The sequence below is a fragment of the Tiliqua scincoides genome, chromosome 1, assembly GCF_035046505.1.
Source record: "Tiliqua scincoides isolate rTilSci1 chromosome 1, rTilSci1.hap2, whole genome shotgun sequence".
In the NCBI taxonomy this organism is placed as follows: Eukaryota; Metazoa; Chordata; class Lepidosauria; order Squamata; family Scincidae; genus Tiliqua; species Tiliqua scincoides.
The window spans coordinates 56,913,415-56,936,137 of record NC_089821.1 but is presented as its reverse complement, the minus strand read 5'-3'; the positions used below and the strand labels follow the sequence as shown (position 1 = coordinate 56,936,137).

At 44.8% G+C, this 22,723-nt stretch overlaps 1 protein-coding gene across 3 annotated transcripts in view; it reads left to right on the top strand.

Annotated features, from left to right (window-relative positions):
• BRSK2 (BR serine/threonine kinase 2) overlaps positions 1-22,723 on the top strand; it is a 464,708-nt gene that overhangs the window by 247,462 nt on the left and 194,523 nt on the right. For all 3 annotated transcript variants that reach the window (XM_066627584.1, XM_066627576.1, XM_066627568.1), the window contains exon 2: positions 6,294-6,388. In XM_066627584.1, coding sequence (XP_066483681.1) covers positions 6,294-6,388 — 95 coding nt within the window. The remainder of the gene's footprint in view (positions 1-6,293; positions 6,389-22,723) is intronic.

The window sequence follows — 22,723 nt, the reverse complement described above, 5'->3', positions numbered from 1 at the left end:
TTGTGGGTATGGAGGGCCACCGGTATATTTAGGTCCCAGTCATGTTGGGCTAGTGTTCCAGCAAGACAGAAACCTTTATGGCAGTGCAAAACCTGGGCTGCTGTCAAGTGCTGCTGAGCTACTGCTGCAAATGAACGGAGGTGCAGTGTGCAGGGCAGTGGCTCCAGAGGCTCTGTAGATACTGAGAAGTTGGTGATGAGAGTGGGAAGTGGAGGGTTTAGGGGTGTTCTGAGGACGGGAGAGCAGAGGGCAGGGATCAGGCCAGAGGGGGAGAATCTCAGTGGCAAACAGGAATGCCGAATCTTATGCATGATTTTTCAGCTGCCCTGCTCCCTTTCTCTCCTCAAACTTACCCTAACTGTATAGCTGGCACTTCTCTCAGATGAGCTGCCTTCCCAGGCTGACGAGTCCCATCCAAACCTCCACTGCCTTGTGGCTACATCCAGTTATGGAAAAGGCTTCAGGAGTCAACCTCGAGGCAAAATCCGGAGCCGGAGTCCCTGAGGCAGTTCACGGCTGAACACAGTCACGTTCTGGCAACTCCTGCGACGCCGCTGGAACCAACCGTATTGGCCTCTGCCGTTCCATTGGACCATTCCAGCGACGTGGAGAGGGGGGATTTGCTGCATGGGTAACAGCCTATCCTCCATACCTACTTTACCCGGGCTTCGCACACTGGAGAGGACACTCTGTTCCAGAACCAACATTCAGAGCGCAATACCATAGTCTTCCAAGACTGAAGGATGCCAACACATAGCTGGCACAGGTCCAAGGAGACACATAGGCCATTGGGGCCTATGTAGAGCTGTTAAGAAATACATCTGGTAGCCTCCTGATTGCCCCCCTACCTCTGGATGCAGTGACCGCTCCATCATCACAACTACATCAGTGCATTGGGCAGTTCCTTTATTTAAATCTTAAACCTATTTAGTGTTTAGGAATTATATGGAGGTTGGTACTGCTATGCAAGATATGATTCAGTACATTTCCTTTGACAACAAAATTGAAATTCCGAAATCAAAAAACTGTCCATTTAAGAGAAGTGTTATCTTTTAAAAATCCATTCATGTGTTGAAAAGCATGGAAATTGCTCTTCAGAATGTGTTGATTCTGTTTAGAATGAATTAATTAAATGTTTAGCATTTACAACCAGAAGAAAGCATGTTGACAAGTCTAATGATCTGATAATGGTTGAATTAGTTGGTTTTAGTTTTGTATAAACATGTACAAGATTGGGTTCTGCAGGTTTGCAAGACATTGTCCTATTCAAAAGTTTAGTATTTAAATGCGTTGATCTAATTAAACAGTGACATTGCAGTCACCTGAGTTACAATAGCGCTTCCAAAGTAGGAACCAAGTTACAACACTGTATTTTTTTTTTTTGTTTCATGAGTGAATGTGTAACACTCTTTCTTAAACCAAAAGATTTTTAATCTGAGGATTGTGTTTTGGTAGAGGGAAGGAAAACGAATCATGTCCCTTTTTTCAGATTATCTAGGTGTGTCCTTTTCTAAAAGAGTGACTGTATTTTATAGCCTTCTAAGAGGCACTGTGCTTCACATAGTGGGCTTAAGTGTCCAGTTCTGGAGCATTGGACTGGAATGCTTGAATTTCAGCCCCATTGTCACCGCAAGCTTAGTGGCAATTGCCAGTGCTGCTCCTGTCCCGAAAGCAGTGGTGTCACTAGCGGGGTGCAGGGGTGCTGACCACACTGGGTGATGCATACGGGGGGGGGAGTGACACCACTACTGACCAACATTTTTAAAAATCTTGGTATTTTCAAATAATACCACCATATATCATCCGATGTGTAATTGCATACAGAATGCAATGAAACAAATAGTGTTGAAATATCTCTTCTATCAAAACTTATAATCAAAACAGCAGGGATGAGGCAATGGTGCATTACCATGCCCACCACCTGGGTACTGCCATGCCCGCTGTGTGGGAGGTGGTCCATCATGGGGCTGATGCGCTGGCATCCCGCACCAGGTGATGCAAACCTGACAATATTTGCTCTTGCTGTGATGCCAGCTTTGTTGAAGAGGTGTGGTCATAAATAGCCATACAGATCACTGCCAACATGGCATTTCAGGACGCGGTGTGGAGGGAAAGCTGCCCCAGCCCTTCACAAACCTTTTCAGCTAGTCAGGTCTCAGGAGTGGATTTTCCTTTGGGCCGGGGGGGGGGGGGCAGGATTAGTTGGCTTGGCTTTTCTTGCTAGAGACTGATGTGAAGCATTTTTTATATTGGTGCAGTCAAGGGCATTGGTGCAATGCCGCTTGGAGTGTTTGCATGGAGCATCACCCTTGCAGGAGCAGCAAATGGGTGAGTCACCACCCATCTGCTCACCACCCTCTCTAGCCCAACACTCCACTGGCACTTTGGTCTTAATGCACCACATTTTTTTTCTTCAACAATTATTTATTGAACACAGTGAAACTTACACACAAGAAAGAATGATGTTTCTTCTACACTCCCTATTTTTCCACATAATCTCCGTCCAGTTCTATGGCCTTCCTCCAGCGAGACACAAGGGCATGTATGCCCTATCGGTACCACTCCTCCATTTCTGCACTGTGCGAATTACCTCTTCGTCATCCTCAAAGTCTTCCGCGAATGGCATCCTTTAATGGCCCAAACAAGTGGAAGTCTGAGGGAGCTAGGTCAGGGCTGTAGGGTGGATGGGGTAACACAGTCCAACCCTGTTTAGTGATGTGTTCCGAAGTCCTCAAACTTGTGTGAGGCCGAGTGTTATCATGTTGAATCAAACATTCACCTGGGTTGTTATGGCGCCGAAGTCGCTGGAAGCGCTTCTTGAGTTTGGTTAATGTCTTCACATAAGCTTCAGAATTAATGGTGCTGCCTCTTGGCATCACATCAATGAGTATGACGCCCTCACAGTCCCAAAACACAGTGATCATGACCTTACCGGCGGAAGCAGTTGCTTTGAATTTTTTCTTCTGTGGAGATTGAGGATGACACCATTCCATCGACTGTCGTTTTGTTTCGGGCTTAAAATGGTGAACCCAGGTTTCATCACCTGTCACAATCCTGGACAAGAACGCTTCCCCCTCATCTTCAAAATATTTCAGCAACTCAGAAGAAATGTTTTTTCTGAGAGATTTGTGGTCCACCGTAAGACAGCGCGGAACCCATCATGCACACACTTTTGAGTAATCAAGAGCATGGATGGTTGCATCCACACTTCCTTTGCTGATTGACAGCTTCAGCGCCAACTGCCTAGTCGTTATGCGTTGGTCCTCGCGAATGAGCACATCAGCAAGCTGCGTCTTGTCAGGTGTGACAGCCATGGATGGCCACCCCGAACGCTGCAAATCTTGGAGCTCTGCTGAACCGCCTTCTAACGGCCTCACCCTCTGTGCCCAGCGACTAACCGTACTTCTGTCGACTGCAGATTCTCCATAAACTGTACACAAACGTTTGTGAATGTTCCCAACAGTTTCTTTCTCCGCAGTGAGAAATTCAATGACGACACGCTGCTTGTAACGTACATCACTTACAGGCGCCATTTCGAAACACTGCTGCAGCTACACTATCTGTCTGAAGAAACCAAAAATTTGTGTGCGCACTCCTGAAAATTCAAATAATGTATATCTGAAGTTTCGCATTCGTACCATTACTATAGGCTGAGAAAAAAAATGTGGTGCATTACTTTCTGGGTGACCCGCGTAACTTGCTGGGAACAAGTTAGAAGAGAATCACAGCAGTGGCAGCTACCTTCTCCATCCAGCACTGATGGAGGAAGAAATGGGGGGGAGGAAGCTGCTTATGAAGTACAGACCCTTTTTTTGCAATGTGGAGAAAATAGAACAGTGATGCTCCCTGAGCCCAGGGCCCTCCTCTCTGATTGTCTTTGACACCTGCCTGTCCAAGATGACACTTTCTCATAATGCCATGATCCAATGTCTTTTCAAGAGATATATATCTGGGGAGATAGCAGAAATGTAATATTATAGATTTTTAAGAGATCTTTAAGGAAGTCATATCCACCTTGCTTTGTAAGTAACCAGGTTTAAATTCTGATGCTGTGACTTAAGGGAACAGCAATCTAATTGAGCACTTTATGGAAGAAAAGTGGCAATTTTGAGTAGTACTTTGTAACCTTAAATGCCCTCTTCACAGTCTGTGCTTTGATGAAAGACAGTGTGTTAGATTGTTCTTTTGGAACCATCCATGGGATGTTTGGAGTCTACAGGGGAAAGAAATTGGAAGTGAAGGCAGAGCTTTGTATCATGGATTCAGAAAGCTATTGATGTTGGAAATATTTATGCCATTTTCTTGTACAATAATGGGAACTCTTAAATGGAGATAAAGGAGAGCTTGAATATAAAAGATTGATTCTCTCCATACTTTCAAACATCAGCTAAGTAGTCATTTAATGTCCAATCAAAGAAACTGAGCCAAACACAATATTAAAAGCATCCCTGCAGCTGTTCTGATATATGAATGTGGTGGTTGTCAGCCATGCTACTGGTGAGTTGAGAACCTCACCAGTATTCAGGGTTTTGAGTGCTGGCCCTAGTATACTATAGGTTGACTTTGGACCGACTTTTGTTGATGCTCATTTTTGCTTCTGCCATGCAATGAAAGTCTTATGCCATCACAATTGCAATGGAATCATGTGGAAAACTTCCCTGTACAAATGGGAACTGGTGTTAAAGGAAGTGGGTCCCCCATTAGGAAAATGGGTAATAGCAATAGAATCAAGGTGATAGGATTGCCTCTGGCCCCTGCAAGCTCTCGATCAACTCAGACGTCTGTACAGAAGAGAAAGGTGGGGACAGAAAAGGTGGAATGAGAAGAGTCTGCCCATTTGCTTCTGTGAATGTAAAGGGCAGAGGATGCAAAAACTCCTCTCCATTACAGACTGTCAGAATGTGAAAACACAGGCTGGAGTGCTTCCGCTTAGTTCTGAAAATTGTGTGAACCAACCCACACAGCTTTCAGATGTGCAGAGTGAATGTATACGCAGATTTGAATTTTGGGACTGAGGGAAGAAAGAACCACCTTGTGTCGAGTTATGTACTTCCTCCCACTCTTTCTGATGTGATTGGTGTCAGAACTAGCAAGCCAGCACTGCTATTGCCGTAAGAGTAAGAGCAAGCTGTAAAGACAAAAGCCTAGAGGGCAAGTAGAGTTGGGATGGTTCCATCATCTCTTTTGTCACACTGTGACCAGGACTTCAATCCCAGTGACATGTACAACTCAATCCAATGTAAATACCCATATGGCAATGCAGTGGCACCAATGTAGGCTACACTGCATCCCTCATGGGATTTTTGGCTGCTAGATGTAACCTTGGGTAAGCTCCAGCAGCCACATTGGGCACAAGTCCATGTTGATTCATGCAGGCAGACCAGGAAGGGGTTTGGATATGACCTGCAATAGCATTGCTGATCCTGCCCTCCTCCCGGGCCTGATCTGCTCACCCCTGCCCTGTTGCTTCCTTGTTCTGCCCTCCCCCACTCTGTTCAACCCCCTCCCTGCCCTCCTCCCCACTCCAGCTGGCTCCCTGCCAGCACGCTTTTGTGACAGCATATGCCAGTGGAATATACATTTCACAGGCTCAGGCCCTCTATAGGATTGGACTGTTCTTTGGGAAATAAATCCCACTGAACCTCATGAAACCTCTTTTTGAATATATAATAAAGCTTTGCATTTGTATTGAGTTTTCTGAGCATGCAAAGTGCTTCATGTGTATTATCTTGATGTTGTCCTTACAACACCCAGCGAGATAAGCAAGTATTACTGTCCCTATGGCTTGTCTAAGGCTTGTCTAAGACCACCCAGTGCGTTTATGACAGAGGTGAGTTTCGAAACAACAAAGTCTTGATGTGTAGATTGAGGTCTTAACCACTGTTCCATCTCTAACAAAGATATGTAGGATTGCCTATAAGGTGCTTTAGGCTTTAAATATGGTATGTTAATGCACTACAAGCTCTAAGAAGAGGAAAATAAAGACGGAAAAATCAAACAATATGAACAATCTAGTCTTCTAGTTTATTTGTGTCGGGAAGATATAGAAAAAGAATAACACTGTGCAGCTCACAGCTTTTCTGGGAAAGTTGTGAGAAATGACAGTGATGGAGCTTGGCTACTTCTGTTGCTGCAGGATCTGTTTTGAGTGTGTCTTTTCGTTCACATTGGTGCAAAGGAGGGGCCAGTAAGCAGATATTTACTATAAACCTCCATGATGTTTGAGTAATATGCCAGAAGCAAGATGCAGAAGTGAAAACACCTCTAACTACCGTTTTCTGTTTCTTTTGCAGGGCTTGTGAAGTTGGGGGTTCACTGTGTAACATGTCAAAAGGTCGCTATAAAAATTGTCAACAGAGAGAAGCTCAGTGAGTCGGTGCTAATGAAGGTAATTTTCTAATGGGAGATCTGGAAAAAAAAAAGTTCTTGGCTCAGTGGCTTCTGTTCCTTGTAAAATTAATATCTTTAATTATGTTTAACAAACATCCCTGTCAGTGCTAGAATTGTGCTTTGCATAATAATACTACTAATAATTCAGAAGTGGGGGTTGGGAGAGTGAAACTAAAGAGGAGGGTGGATGCATGTGCCTTAATTAAGAACAGAAATTAACGTCCAGTTGTGGTGTAGTCATTGAATGTAAAACAGTTAATGTCTAGGGTGGGCTGATGGAAGTCACACTCCTACAGTGAGGTCGTTCTGGTTGCATTGTTTTGACAGGCGCAAGTAAAGGGCGCTGGGGAACATTCGTTCTTTAAGGTTGGAATTTCTCTCAGTAAAGGGGGCTTTATTGGGTTCAACCTTGCTTTAGTGGTTCTAGATGTGGCTCTTTGAAAGACTTCCACAGTAGGCAAGACCCACGGAGGCTGAGTACGACTGCTACATTTTTGTGTGTCTTGTTATTCTGATAGTGTTTAACAGAAGTGGATGGAGTAGAAAGGTAATAAAATACTTTTGATAATGCCACCAGACTGCCTTTACCAGTGTTTTGTAGTCCATCTGGGCTTTTTTGTTGCTGTTTTTCCTTATTCCTTGAAAACCAAGGCTAGAATGGCCTATGCTAGTGGTTACCAAACTTTTTAGAGGCCCTGGAGGCTGCTGCCTGATTTATAAATGCCAACGGGTGTGACTATAATGGTGATTGGGCAGCAGTGCTCCCCCCTCCCATGTAGCAGCTTGTTTAACCCTTGATGCACATAGGCTAATTTGCTCTGTCAGTTTTGCAAGCCACCCAAAATTGGGTCATGACTCACAGTTTGGGAACCTCTGGCCTATGCCATCTTCAGAGAAATTTAAGAAGTACCTTTTCTTTACACTTGCCTATGCAGTCATTCTTATTCCCTACAGCCAGTGATGTCCACTTCGGGCAATAAGAATAATGGAAAGTTTCTTTTACTCCTGTGTAGTTGCTGAAGGGTGAATCGTGGCTGTTCTGGTTACCAAAATGGCAGCTGTCTCATGGAATTCAGTCTTTTTCTTTCATTGATATAATAACCTTATACAGTGGTGCCTCGCAAGACAAATGCCTCGCACACCGAAAAACTCGCAAGACGAAAGCGTTTTTGCGATTTTTTCTGGTGACTCGCAAGACGAATTTTTCTATGCCGTGCCTCGCAAGACGAATTTTTTCTATGGCCGTGCTTCGCAAGACGAATTTTTAAAATTAAAAAGTTGAAGTTTTGTGCTTGAAATTTTTGAAATCCTCTGTACAGTATGTATGCCTTTAAAGAGCACTTAATAAACATTTTGTAAACCAAATTTGACTTTGTTCTGACTTGTTTTGCCCATAGGAACGCATTAATTAAATTTCAATGCATTCCTATGGGAAACCGTGCTTTGCAAGATGAAATTTTCGCAATACGAAACGACTTGCGGAACGAATTAATTTCGTCTTGCGAGGTACCACTGTAGTACTGAAAATATTAATCACATATTAATGGAGATAGTACATGCTGCTGATGTGAAGTGAATTTCAGTGAAATCCATTTGAGTTTGTTGCAAATGGAGGTTACCTGATCAATCAATAAAGTGTTGTTATACTCACTAATACCTGAAAATATTTGAAGTTAAGGAGGGTGTAGGTCTCTCTCTCTCTCTCTCTCTCTCTCTCTCTCTCTCTCTCTCTCTCTCTCTCTCTCTCTCTCTCTGGTTTCAAATAATAAATTACATATTGCTTGTTGAATGGTCTGAATTGAAGCTGCATTTATTAGGAGATTAGTGATTTCATGTTATCTGCTGAAAAGAAAAATTGGTTTGGCATGAAATTTGCAATGCCATGAACTTATGCAGTTTTTAGCTTGTACACAAAATGAGACTTATAATATTGGCTCTCAAGTAAACAGAAATACACGTTGCATGAATGATGGATTAAAATTGATATTAATACTGGATTTGATCCTATTAATATAGTCTCATTAGAATCAATGAGGGTTTGTTTCATCTCATTTTTAGGTTGAAAAGAACACTTTAGGGATGCCAAGATAAAATGTCACATGTGCTACTCTGAGGGCAGGATAGGAAACAGACATGAAAAAGAGTAAATACTTAAGAAAAGGGATTTTCATAGCTAGATGTCGCAAAGATGTAGCAGATGAAGAAAATGGCATTTGTGCATATAACTCCCCCCTTCTCTCCATTGTCTCTTTGAGCCAAAGTACTGTAGATACTTGCCTATAAGGCAAGAAATTTCTACCAATAAAACAAGCTTAGATTGACAGCAGGGTGTTGTGCTGTGGTAAGCTGTTTATGTTGCTTTGTAGTGGTGCTGCATTTGTTTTGGATGGTTTTTGAAACTGCAAATGCTTTTCTGCAGTTTGAAACCTCACTGGTTTTTGTTGTTGTTTTTAAATACAATGCAATGTTCAATTCTGTGACTATGGGGGCGATGGCACACAGAACTACATAAGCACCTTGTTAATGCCTTCAAAAACAGTGATGCTCAGATGTTCAGATGCTGTCCCCTCTTTCAATTAGGATCCAGAGCAAGCTGCAGCTCCTCCTCAAAAGCACCATTCCCCAAGTTTTACCTCCGACTTATCCGAGGGTCATGCAACATTCCATGGTTTTGGCTGAAAGCCTGCCCTTGCCTTATCTGTGAGATCTCCTTGTATGCAAGTATGTTATACTTGTATGTTGTAGTATGTTATACAGAACTTGTAATTTGGTCCAAGGTCTTTACTTCCTCCCCCCCCCCCCAAATAGCATGTGGGTTTATGGCATCATTATTGTGGTATCATTATTGTGAATGATTTCATCCATCTCATCCAGAAGCAGACAATGGTAGAGAGCAAAGATAGCAAATAATCAGCATGATGGCACCTGAGCATGTGGCAATCTGTATTACATGCTTCAAGGGTGGGCTGGGAGTTCTACATATCTCTTTGGCAGAGAGCTGGTGTAGCATAGTGGTTAATGGCGCAATTCAGATTGTGCTGGGCTGGCATATGTTCCTTACACTGACTTGAGAGTGTCGCAAATGTGCCATAAGGCACATTAGTGTATCCTTCTGAGTCAGCCAGGCCAGCGCACAAATGTGCGGTGGCCCACAGAGGCCATATCTGGCCTCCATGCCAACAGGGATGGATGGGTAAGTTCAGGCCGGTGTGGGGGTTTGGGGGAGGACGGAATGGAGGCATTCTGGGGGGGGGAGGGTGGGCAGTGGATGGACCCATAGGTGGGCTGCAGTTGAGTGAGGGGTGGGGCCTGTCCTGGTTGACCTGGTGTAGCTCTAGGCTATTCAGATCTGTGTCACCTATTCAGGTGGCACGGAGCTAAGTAGACCCACTGGGGCTGCTGCCGCATTACTCAGGGTAAGGGGAATGGATTCCCCTGGCCCCAAGCTGAACTGCAGGCACTCCCAACCCCGCTCTAGATACAGGGCAAGCCATCTAGCCTCCCCATTCCAGCGTGGGTTAGGATTGGGCTGCCTGAGACTGAACTGTGAATCAGAACTTCTCTGGTTTTAATCTCAGCACTCAGCACTTTTGGGTCTTTCTGTGCTACAGACTAGCATGGATGTGGTTCTGAAACATATGACAAAAGTGTATTTCGAGGTGCAAGGAAGGAATCGACTCGGAGGAGAGCAGAAGGAGGAGAAATGGGGACAATGGCAGCTGTGAATTCACTGAGCTAAGAGAGTATGAACTGGGAGTGCTGTGAGGTGAAATGGTCCATGTGGAGAGCCTTAAATGTAAGTAAAGAAGCTTCCAGTGGATGTGGAAAATGGCAGGGAATCAGTGTAGATGTTCTGGACTTAGCTTGTTACTAGGAATCTTTTATGCCCAAAGGGTTCTTGCAGAGCAACCCAATTGACTGGGAGGGGGAAGGAGGAGGAGTCTGCTTGAGACTCTCAGGCACCCTTTCTCCTTTCCTCACTTTCCAGTCAATCAAGTTTGGAAGGTAGCAAGAGAGCAACACTTTCAGCTGAATGAGTTGCTCTGCAGCTACTACCACAGTATTGGGTGGCTTCAAGGGTCAGTTGGGACAGCTGTTGCTCAGTGTCTGACATGGTCAACCTCTGATACCAGCCCTGCCTGTAGGTTAAAAACTAAGAGCCCAATCCTATCCAACTTTCCAGTGCCACTGCAGCTATGCCAATGGGCTGTGTGCTGCATCCTGCAGTGGGGAGGGGCAATCATGGTGGCTTCCTAAAGATAAGGGAACAGATGCTCCCTTACCCTGGAGCTGCATTTCAGCTGCATCAGCACTGGAAAGTTGAATAGGATTGGACCCTAACAAATTACAGAAAAAACTTCTAACCCAGTTTATTTCCTATGTGCTAGTATTCTGCTTCTAGGGAGCTTTTAGAAAAACTTAACCTACTGTAGCATTCAAAAGTATGTTTTCCCCTCTTCACCCCAAAAGTGGTACAGTGCACTCCATCATTTCGGCGCTCTATCACCTCATTCACTCTCTTTTCCTTCAGCTACATGTGTAGTCCTAGCCTGACAGGAAGATATAGTCAATTCTGGTTCTCAGGTGTATGAGATATGGACATGTGTGAATCAGCTAATTGTCTTGTATCTTAGCTAATGTCCTTGGGCCATTTACCTAGTGCTTCCAGGCAGGCTGTACTCTTATACCTTATCACCATGCAAATGACTGAGGCAAGTTCTCAGAGTGAGTTGCTGCCTACTCCCTATTCACTCTCACTCTCTCATTCCTGCCATCTTTTCCTCTAATACTTTTTTTTCTTTTGAAGCTAATGCTTTTTTATTTTATACATTCAGGAACTGGCCTTTTCTCTACAACTGCTCTTCATTTGAGCTGTGCAGAATTGAGAGGCATTTGGTAAAGTGCTTTCTAATCATAACGTAATACTATCAATATTTCTGGAGAGAATAATTCAGAATTGAAGCTGCTGGTCTCAATTAACAGAACTGCTGCTGTGGAGATGATACACAGGCAGGCATGGTGGTGAATGAAACTACTGTAAGTGTGTCATTGGATCCTCTGTTGCCCTATTCAAATGGATGGATTGTGGGTAGATAGCTAAATGTAGGCATATGAATTATCCTTGGTGTGTCCACGTAGATTTCCCAAGCTGCTAAATTCAGGCATGTTTTGCACAGCTATGTCTTCTGAGATGATTCTTATCATTATTTCTAAGCCAGCAGTCTGTAATACCAGAACAGAACAGTTGATGAAAGGTGCACCTCTAGACCTCTCATCTTGTTCTTGGGAAGCTGTAACCCAACCAGGCATAAATCATCATGTTTCTTCTCAGGGATGGGAACTCAAGTCAGGTGACTGGAGTCCGAATCGCAAAACACGTTTTTTGCTCATTTGTGTACAGTGGAGGTATGTCATTGACTGAGTCAAGTCTGAGGCCACTGACTTGGAAGTCCCCAAGCAATATAGACTCGAGTGTGTTTGTGTCTGGGTATGCTTTTTGCAGCATGAAAGAGCATGTGGGGCTTTCATTCAGACTGGACGAGCAGCAGTGAAGTTCCAGCCAGGAGACAGGGAAGGGTTAATGTTTTGGTTTTGCATTGAGCAGGAGGCAGGGGGGAGGTGGGATGGGCTCTCTTGCCCATCTCTGAAGGAACCGATGAACATCGGATGAAGTTTTTTTCTCTGGATGAGTGAGGGAAGAACACAGTGGGGAGGAGGCAGTACCTAACCATCTAGGAGGAACTCATGACATGGCACCAGCAAGCTCCTTGAATGACCAGCTGCAAAGGGATTACTTCTGAGTAGAGCTGCAAAGGATTGGGTCATACTGGTAAGCCTCCCAGATGCTGCGTGTGACCCTCCTCCCTCTTGCCACTTCTGTTCCCACTGTCATGCAGTTCGTCCCACCCTGTCCCACCTTCTTTACAGATGGGATGGGGACATCAGGGGAGTATTAAATGAGAACTCCAACACACACACATACGGCAGCAGCTCAATTTTTTCCTGCAAAGCCACAGCTTTTTATGGAAAAGACTTGGGACTTGAGTCTTTTAGAGTTCCCAAAACAAAATGCACTGGGCGACTTGCAGTTAGGAATTAGGAGTCCACCCGTTAGGACTCATTTTCAAGACTAGTTAAAGGGGGCAGAGACTTGTGATTTGACTTGAGTCAAGCATGAGAAGCAGCTCTTCACAGACAACCTCTGTACTCCCAAAATAACACCACAATAGAAAATTAATTGAGCATCCTTGTGGAGAAATGTAAACATTCTAGATGCATGCAGAATATATGCGTCTGAGTAGGGGAGAGATGTTTGTCACCCCCCCCCCCCGTATATGTAACAATGGAAGCATGAATTAAAGATGCATTTTATTTCACTATAATGCCCAAATCACATCTCAGCATGGGAAGACTTCCACCCATGCTTTCTTGACTTTGCAGCAATATGCTTCAATATGGAGAGATTAACCACTACATTTGGTCAAAAGTGTACACAGTACAGCCAGTTCTGTTCTTTTCCAAGGGCTGAAAAAGAATCACATACTGCTTCACTTTGGCCTTTGACTAGTCCAGAGTCTTCCATTGTGCATCTCTTTGTCATAGTTAATGGGAACCGGTAGACACCCTTTTGCCTAATTATCTGTTCTTAAAATATCCTAAACTTGTGGTCTTAACCAAATCTAGTGATTTTGAACCATCCATACATTCATACACCGAGAGCCATGGAATTTGAACATAAAAAATATTGCTTTACTTAACAGGGCTCTCAAAGAAGAAGTGGAAGCCTGTCAGTCAATGATTAAAAACCAGCACTTTGGACTTCTTGTGCTGTATTACGACTCACATGATTGATAGATTGATTGTCAGGAAAGCTGTCATATTTGCTGCTCCCTCAGGAGACTTGAATTGTACTGAGGGGGAAAATGATCATCTTACAACAAATAAGCCATAACCAAGCTATCACACACCCATTGTTTCACAAGTCATTTCTGCATACTCACTGAGACATGGATGCACTCATTCGTGGAACCAACTCTTATAGGGTTTCTCTTTGTCTGAAAGAAGTACTATTTTCCTTTTCTGTGGAGGAGCGCCGATTAGAAGTGCATGCATGTCTGTGGTGTGTGTTTGAAAGCACGTAGGTGGTGAGCAAACGGTAGAAATGATTGGCACTCATCAAAGAACTCAAGTGCACAAACACACACGCAGGCCCCCTCTGTGACCCTAGTTTGTATTCCAGAAACAACCAATTTAGCTCAGCAGAACTTCATGAGTGAGAATCTGTCCTCTGAGTTCAAAGAGACAAAAAACATCTTTGTTGGGAGGGGGGGTATGTTTCCTGGCTCCCTCCTGCTATATAGAGTTTAGAGACTGGGGATCTATTACTGACTCTAAAAGCAGAGACTGTTTTGTTTTTAATCTGTAACTTGCAAGTAACACTAAAAGCTTGCTTACTTGTCATCTGTTTGAGCATTTCAAGAAGTTGGATAATTGTATTTCCCTGCAGAGAAAACTGACACTCCGTTTTTTTTAAAATCCCACTCACAAATTCTTGCACTTTGAATTATTCTTTAGAGGGAAAATTAAGCAAGAATCATGAACACATGCTGTACCTGTCAAAAGAGCAAACCTGCCAAAGAGCCTAGGATTGTTCACTCTAAATATAGCATGTTGATTGATTCAGTCGAGCATTTTCACGACTGGTTTGACCTGAACTCCAGACTTCTGATTTTTTTCTTATATTTTTTTCAATAATTTTGTAGGGTAATGGCTTTGGGCTGCTCAAGTGATTGCTCTCTGCTTTTGGATACCATGTTGGGAATATATGGAAACATGAAATCAAAAAATGGAATAAATAGCAATTTTCATTATGGAGGGAAGTAACAAGTAGGGCCACCCAAGGATCTGGGACTGGTGCTCGTATATGATAACATTGTTTGAAGATAACACCCAACTAACCAAGGTGGTGAAAACCAAACTTGATTGTGTAGAGCTCCAATAGGATCTCTCTAAATGGGAAGCATGGGCAACAACGCTGTGTGTGTGTGTGTGTGTGTGTGTGTGTGTGTGTGTGTGTGTGTGTGGCGGATAGCTCTATGAAAAGGCTTAACCAGTGTGCAGCAGTTGTGCAAAAGGCAAATCCCATGCTGGGGTCATTAGAAAAAGGACTGAAAATAAAAGTGGTAATATTATTATGTCCTTTTCTGATAATTACATCTCAAAAAGGGCATTGTAGAGCTGGAAAAGATACAGAAAATGGCAAACAAAATGATCAGGGAAGGAATGGAGCTATATGCTACCTCCAGGTGCAGGGGCAGTGTTGCATCTGAATCACGGTTGCATGAGAGCAATGGCAGGATATGTGTGTTCATCTGCTGCTCGTGGGCTTCCGTGAAGCATCTGGTTGACGAATGTGGGGAAACAAGATGCTGGATTAGATGAACCTTTGATCTGATCCCATACGGCTCTTTGTAAAGTCTTCTGTTCACTAAGAAACTGCAGTGTGTGAATGATTTGACAGAGTAAGAAAAAAAGCCATATAAGAAAAGCTGTACTGGATAGGACCAAAAACCCATAAAATCCAGCATCCTGTTCCCCACAAGGTCCCATCAGCTGCTTCTGGGGAACCCACAAACTGGGGGGAAAGGCATTTTTCTTTCCTGCTATTGATCCTTTGCATCATGACTAATAGCCTTTGATAGACCTTTTCCCCCATCTGGTATTCAGTATAGGCACAATTACTGAAGGTCTATTTTAGGTTGGATAAGATGTAGCTATCAAATGTAACACTGCTCTCTTTCAAGTATCTGCCATGCCTGGAATCCAAACACTGGCATCTGTTGAGAGTGGAATCTGTTCAGTACTACAAGCTTGTAAATAGATTTGGGAAGCTGTCTGGGACAGGGGTGTCAAACTCATTTCATACAGTGGGCCAAATGGCATTTATGATGCCTGCTGAGGGCCAGAAGTGATGTCATAAGGCAGGAAATGGTGTCATTAAATAGGTCATAACCACTAATAAGCACTTTTTCTTGCTTAGGCACATATTAGCTGCAAATGACAGAAGAGGAAATATGCAAATCTTGATCATATTTCAAGATATCAGAGAACCCAATTATCATGCAGGTCAACCTTTCAGCAGTAACACCTCAGCACTACTCAGCAATTGAGAGCCCAAGGGCCAGATAAAAAGTTTCTGCAGGTTGCATCTGGCCCCCAGGCCTTAAGTTTTACACCCCTGGTCTAGGACTTGTCTTTGCAATGCAACACATAATCTGGGAGCAGATTTCAGTAGGAAGCTTTGTAAAATGCAGCGAACAACAAGGAGGTTCATGCATATCTCTCCTCTCACTTCACAATAACATACCACTAACAGCAATACTAAACAAACTGTGGCTTTGAAATATCAAAAGGAGCTGGAAGAATTTCACATTTGCTGTATACAGATGGTCTGAAATTTTATGGAAAAACAGAAGTGGAAATCAAATAGCTATTAAATACAGTCTGAACGTTCAGCCAAGACATAGCAGTGGACTTTGGAATTGACAAATGTGTGACACTGTCAAATAAAAAGAGGAAAAATTGCCTAACTTGAAGGAATGCGACTCAAGGATGGAAAAATAATAAAAGGTCTGGATGAGGAGAAAAACTACAAGTACCAGGGAGTTTTGAGAACTGAAGGAATTACACATGCTACAGTAAAAAGATCAGCACCAAATACACAAAACAAGAATGGAAAATACTAAAATCAGGATTATTTGGTGGGAACACAATCATAGCCATAAACACCTGAGCCATTCCAATGAGTCGATTTAGTGCAGAAATGATTGACGGGACTCAACCAGAATTAGATGCATTTGACCGTAAGACTAGAAAATGTATGGCAGTCAGACATGCCCTTCGTCCTCATAGCAACACCTACTGATTGTATCTACCGAGGATCACTGGTGGTTTGCATGTCATTTGGGCTCATGAACCCCCTGGAGATGAAGTTTCTCCTTTGGGAGAAGGAAATGGAAGTAACAATGACTGACATTTTCTGTTTCTGTCAGTTCTCTCATGCCCTGCTCTTGCCTACTCCAGTAGGAGTAGTTATTAATAGGATAGGGCAGTGGTTCCCAAACTTAGTGGTTTGGTTAGGGCAGTGGTTCCCAGTGTTAAGATGTCCCCATAACCTCTTCTTTCTGGCTCAGCCAGGAGCCGCCATCTTAACTTGCATTACAAATTAAGTCTCTAACCCTCATGAATCTCAAGAAAGGTTTTGAAATGTATGTGTTAAATCTGTTGTTGAGATTTCAGAAATCAAAGATTTCTGGTGGTCAGTACTGCACTTTTGGCCACAGGAAATATGACCTGAATTCTTTTGGGAAGAATTTGAGGACTCATGCTCATCAAATGTAGGCTGAATCCTGAACAAAAGCACATAGTAAGAGCCATACTAGATCAGGTCAAAGATCTATCTAGTCCAGCTTCCTAAATCTCACAGTGGCCCACCAGATACCTCAGGGAGCACTCAAAACAACAAGATATCTGCATCCCATTGCACCTGGCATTCTGAGATGGCCTACTTCTAAAATGAGTAGGTTGTACATACCCATTGTGGCTTGTAACCTCTGATGGAATTTTCTTCTAGAAATCTGTCCAATCCCCTTTTAAAGGCATTTAGGCCAGATGCCATCACCACATCCTGTGGCAAAGAGTTCCACAAACTAATTCTAAGCACTGGTGGCAATAGTAGCATCCAGTACACCATCAGGGACAAGCGGGGACTCAGTATAGAACTTTTCCCCAGAGCCTCCAACAGCCTAATGCCGCTTCTGTAAAGTAAGGAGTATTGCTCTGTTACTCACCACCTTAGCCAAAAGATTTTTCTTTTAAATTCTTGCATACTCTTTGTACATTTTAATAAATAATAATAATAATAATAATAATAATAATAAAAACTTTATTTTTATCCCGCCCTTCTCCCTAACGGGACCCAGGGCAGCTAACAACATATTAAAAAACAGATTTTAAAAACATTAATACATAACAAACATTTAAAAACACATTACAGAGGCCATAAAAACAGTAGTCAGATTAAAAGACAGAATAAAAGAGCAAGTTATCAAGCCTGTAACAAACTAAAAGATGTATAAAAATGTTAAGAAGGCCAGAAATCAGAAGGCTTGTTTAAACAACAGTGTTTTCAGGCCTCGCCGAAAACTCTCAAGAGAGGGAGCCATTCTCAAATCAAGGGGAAGGGAGTTCCATAATGTTGGTGCCACTACCGAGAAGGCCCTATTTCTTGCAGCCGCCCCCCCGGACCTCCTTGGGTGGCGGCACTTGCAAAAAGGCCTTCTCTGATGACCTGAGATGGCGAGCCGGATTGTACGAGAGTAGGCGGTCTCTAAGATATCCTGGCCCAGAGCAGTATATGGCTTTAAAGGTCAAAACCAGCACCTTGAATTGGGCCCAGAAACGAATGGGCAGCCAATGTAGCCCCCGGAGAAGCGGACTGACAGAGTCAAACCGCCTGGCTCCGGTGACCACACGGGCCACCGCATTCTGTACTAATTGTAGTTTCCGAACCGTCTTCAGGGGCAGCCCCACATAGAGCGCGTTACAGTAATCTAACCTTGATGTCACCGTGGCATAGATCACCGTGGCCAGGTCTGCACGATCCAAGTACGGTCGCAGCTGGCGCACCAGCCGAAGCTGAGCAAAGGCCCCCCTAGCCACAGCCGCCACCTGGGAATCCAGGAGCAGCTGCGAGTCCAGGAGGACCCCCAAGCTGCGAACCTGCTCCTTCAGAGGGAGTGCAGCCTCATTCAGAGCAAGCTGATAGTCCAGCACCTGCATCGAGGATTTCCGAACCAGGAGAGCCTCTGTCTTATCCGGATTTAATTTCAGCTTGTTAGCCCCCATCCAGATCCTCACTGCTTCCAGACAGCGCTCCAGGCCCTCAACCGCCACCCTGGAGTCTGGAGGAAAGGAGAGATAGAGCTGGGTGTCATCAGCATATTGATGGCACCTCACTCCAAACCCCCGGATGACCTCTCCCAGCGGTTTCATGTAGATATTAAATAGCATGAGGGACAGAATTGAACCCTGCGGCACCCCACACCTCAAGGGCCAGGGTGTCGAACAGGCAACCCCCAGCACCACCATCTGGGACCGACCCTCCAAGTAGGAGTGGAACCACTGCAAAACAGTGCCTCCAACTCCCAACTCGGCCAATCGGCCCAGAAGGATACCATGGTCGATGGTATCGAAAGCCGCCGAGAGGTCCAGCAGGACCAACAGGGACGCACTCCCCCTGTCCAGTCCCCGGCGTAGGTCATCCACCAAGGCGACCAAGGCAGTTTCCGTCCCAAAGCCCGGTCCGAAACCAGATTGAAAAGGATCCAGATAATCCGCTTCATCCAAGACCCTCTGGAGTTGGGCCGCCACCACCCGCTCAATTACCTTGCCCAGAAACGGGATGTTGGAGACTGGCCGATAGTTATTCAACACAGTGGAATCCAGGGAGGGCTTCTTCAGGAGGGGGCGAACCACCGCCCGCTTCAAGGCGAGCGGCAACATCCCCTCCATCAAAGAGTTGACCACCCTCCCCGTCCACTCAGCCAGTCCCCCCCGGGCTGCTCTAATCAGCCAAGCTGGGCAAGGGTCAAACAGGCAGGCAGACGGCCTCACATTCCAAAGGAGTCTGTCCACATCTCAGGCTGCACAAGCTGAAAAGAATCCCACAATACTGGACAGGCAGTTGCCAAGGGGACATCATCAGACATTGTCAATGTGGCATCCAAGTCGCGATGAATACGATCGATTTTATCTGCAAAGTGTTGGGCAAACACGTCACAGCGGCTGACCGTGTATTCCTCCTGGACTACCGAAGGGGCCTGATGAAGGAGGCCCCGCACCACACGGAACAGCTCTGCCGGACGGTATCAGCAGACGCAATGGTAGCAGAGAAGAACGATATAGGTAGGCAGCCATGAAATCCTGAGCTGCACCTGCCACAGGGGCCTCGGCATGAACATTGAAGTCCCCCAGCACTAACAGGCGGGGGGCCTTCAATGCCACCCCCGAGATCACCCCAGTCAGCTCAGGCAGGGAGACTGTTGGGCAGCAGGGCGGGCGGTACACCAACAGAATCCCAATCCTGTCTGGCCCTCTCAACACCACATGCAAGCACTATAATAATAATTGCATATAGAGATCAGAACTTCAGTAAGTGTGTGTGAATGCTAGTATCAGATTCTCAAAATGATAGTACAGGCAGCACAGCATTGCATAATAGTTTGCATTTTTCAATCTGTCATTAGAGATTTCTGTTTTTAATGTTTTATAACTTTTTTTAAATCCCAAAATGTACACAGGCATGTAGAGGTTGTATTTAATTTCTGTATTGGCAACCTTCAGTCTCGAAAGACTATGGTATCGCGCTCTGAAAGGTGGTTCTGGCACAGCGTCTAGTGTGGCTGAAAAGGCCAATCCGGGAGTGACAATCCCTTCCACACCGGGAGCAAGTGCAGTCTGTCCCTGGTCTGTCTCCCTGGCTATGGGCCTTCCTTCTTTGCCTCTTAGCCTCAGACTGTTGGCAAAGTGTCTCTTCAAACTGGGAAAGGCCATGCTGCACAGCCTGCCTCCAAGCGGGCCGCTCAGAGGCCAGGGTTTCCCACTTGTTGAGGTCCATCCCTAAGGCCTTCAGATCCCTCTTGCAGATGTCCTTGTATCGCAGCTGTGGTCTACCTGTAGGGCGCTTTCCTTGCACGAGTTCTCCATAGAGGTGATCCTTTGGGATCCGGCCATCATCCATTCTCACGACATGACCAAGCCAACGCAGGCGTCTCTGTTTCAGCAGTGAATACATGCTAGGGATTCCAGCACGTTCCAGGATTGTGTTGTTTGGAACTTTGTCCTGCCAGGTGATGCCGAGGATGCGTCGGAGGCAGCGCATGTGGAAAGCGCTCAGTTTCCTCTCCTGTTGTGAGCGAAGAGTCCATGACTCGCTGCAGTACAGAAGTGTACTCAGGACGCAAGCTCTGTAGACCTGGATCTTGGTATGTTCCGTCAGCTTCTTGTTGGACCAGACTCTCTTTGTGAGTCTGGAAAACGTGGTAGCTGCTTTACCGATGCGCCTGTTTAGCTCGGTATCGAGAGAAAGAGTGTCGGAGATCGTTGAGCCAAGGTACACAAAGTCATGGACAACCTCCAGTTCATGCTCAGAGATTGTAATGCAGGGAGGTGAGTCCACATCCTGAACCATGACCTGTGTTTTCTTCAGGCTGATTGTCAGTCCAAAATCTTGGCAGGCCTTGCTAAAACGATCCATGAGCTGCTGGAGATGTTTGGCAGAGTGGGTAGTGACAGCTGCATCGTCGGCAAAGAGGAAGTCACGCAGACATTTCAGCTGGACTTTGGATTTTGCTCTCAGTCTGGAGAGGTTGAAGAGCTTTCCATCTGATCTGGTCCGGAGATAGATGCCTTCTGTTGCAGTTCCAAAGGCCTGCTTCAGCAGGACAGCGAAGAAAATCCCAAACAAGGTTGGTGCAAGAACACAGCCCTGCTTCACTCCGCTTCGGATGTCAAAAGGGTCTGATGTGGAGCCATCGAAGACAACAGTGCGCTTCATGTCCTTGTGGAAAGATCTGATGATGCTGAGGAGCCTGGGTGGACATCCAATCTTGGGGAGAATCTTGAAGAGGCCGTCTCTGCTGACCAGGTCGAAAGCCTTTGTGAGATCTATGAAGGCTATAAAGAGTGGCTGTCGATTATATTTAGATTATATTATATTAGATTATATTTAGATTTACTTATATTAGCATTTCTTTCAGTTTTACATTTTATTTGCACAACTTTAAAAAGTTTAATCCCTGAATCTATTATTTTTTGTAATCACAATCTGAATATACCACTTAAGCTGACCTAACTGTAATCCTCTTCAATATTTTTAAATGAACTGTGTCAGTGCCTTAAAGTGGGGCTAACCATTTTTTTCAGGGGCAGTTACAAAAGAAAACTTCTGCTGCATATGAGAGCAGTGGTTCCCAAACTTTTTGGCGCATAACCTACCTCGTCCTCTGTGTTGGGTCACAATGTGATGCTTCTGGTAGTGCCAGAACACTTATTAGGAGGCCCTGGAAGTCTCTTCTGGGTCTCACCAGGCCTATGACCCACTCTATTGCCCTCTGCATGCTTCAAAATGGCCCGCAGAAGTGACTTCCAGTTTGCTGACGCAACTTCCGGTATGACCAGAAGTCACTTCGGACTCAGCTGCTCTACAGGCCTCAGGGGCATCCCAGTAAGTATTCTGGCACTATCAGGAACATTGCATTGGGACCAGCACACAAGGAGTCGCAACCCACCAGTAGGTCACAACCCGCAGTTTGAGAAATGCTATATTAGAATCACCTGCTACAGAATGGGGCAAGAGAGCTGGAGAACAGGGAGGCTGTAGAGAAGTTGCTTCTCGTGCAGCCATCATTGTCTGAGAGCTATGGTAGGTTAGCCTCGGTTAGCCACAACCATAGTGTCTCTACTTGTAGGACCAAAAGACATCCCAAATATTCAGAGTATCTACATACAACCGGGGCTACCCCAGCCATAAAGCAGGCTGGTGTGGCTTGAAAAGCAGTGGATGGCAGAGGACAAAGGGGCAGCAGATTTGGGGTGCCTTTTACCCCAAATCTGCTGCCATCTCCCTCCAGCCCACTGAGAATGTGAGTTGCATTGATCTGCTTCCTGCTTTCTGAAAGCGAGTGGAAAGTGGATCCAGATAATGGAGGATCAAATAACGGGTTCTTCAGTATAATGAAAAGTCAAAGAATCACCCAAAGCAATGCAGTTGAATTCAGTATTTGTTATGGCACTGATCTATAACATGCCCATGGACTTGCCTTTCTTTGGCTCCTAAAATTAAGTCAAAACAGGTAACCCAGTATTCTGGTGAATGTACTGGTGTACTTCACAACCCTGCTCCCTTCAATTAATGCTTTTATTCTACACTTCCTTGGACACTTGCCAAAGACACTGGATCAAAGTCATTGTTCAGTATTAGCCAACACAATTTGCACTGGTGTGCACTGATGTTGGCAGTATGTTTCTTTAGTCAAGCTTGCACCATGCTGGAAGCGGGTCCGTAAAGCCTCAGACTGACTTGTAGAAAAGCTATGAGAGTTCTTATTCACCCACTAGTGGTTTTGCTCCACCTGCTGAATGAATTTTTTGAAACATAATGTCCCACTTCTTAAGCAGATAATTTGATCTTGGGTATTTTTTGTTTGTTCCATTCATTTTTTAAGCAATTTCCAGAGGGAATATTTGCGCATCTGGAGTCTGTTAACCTTAG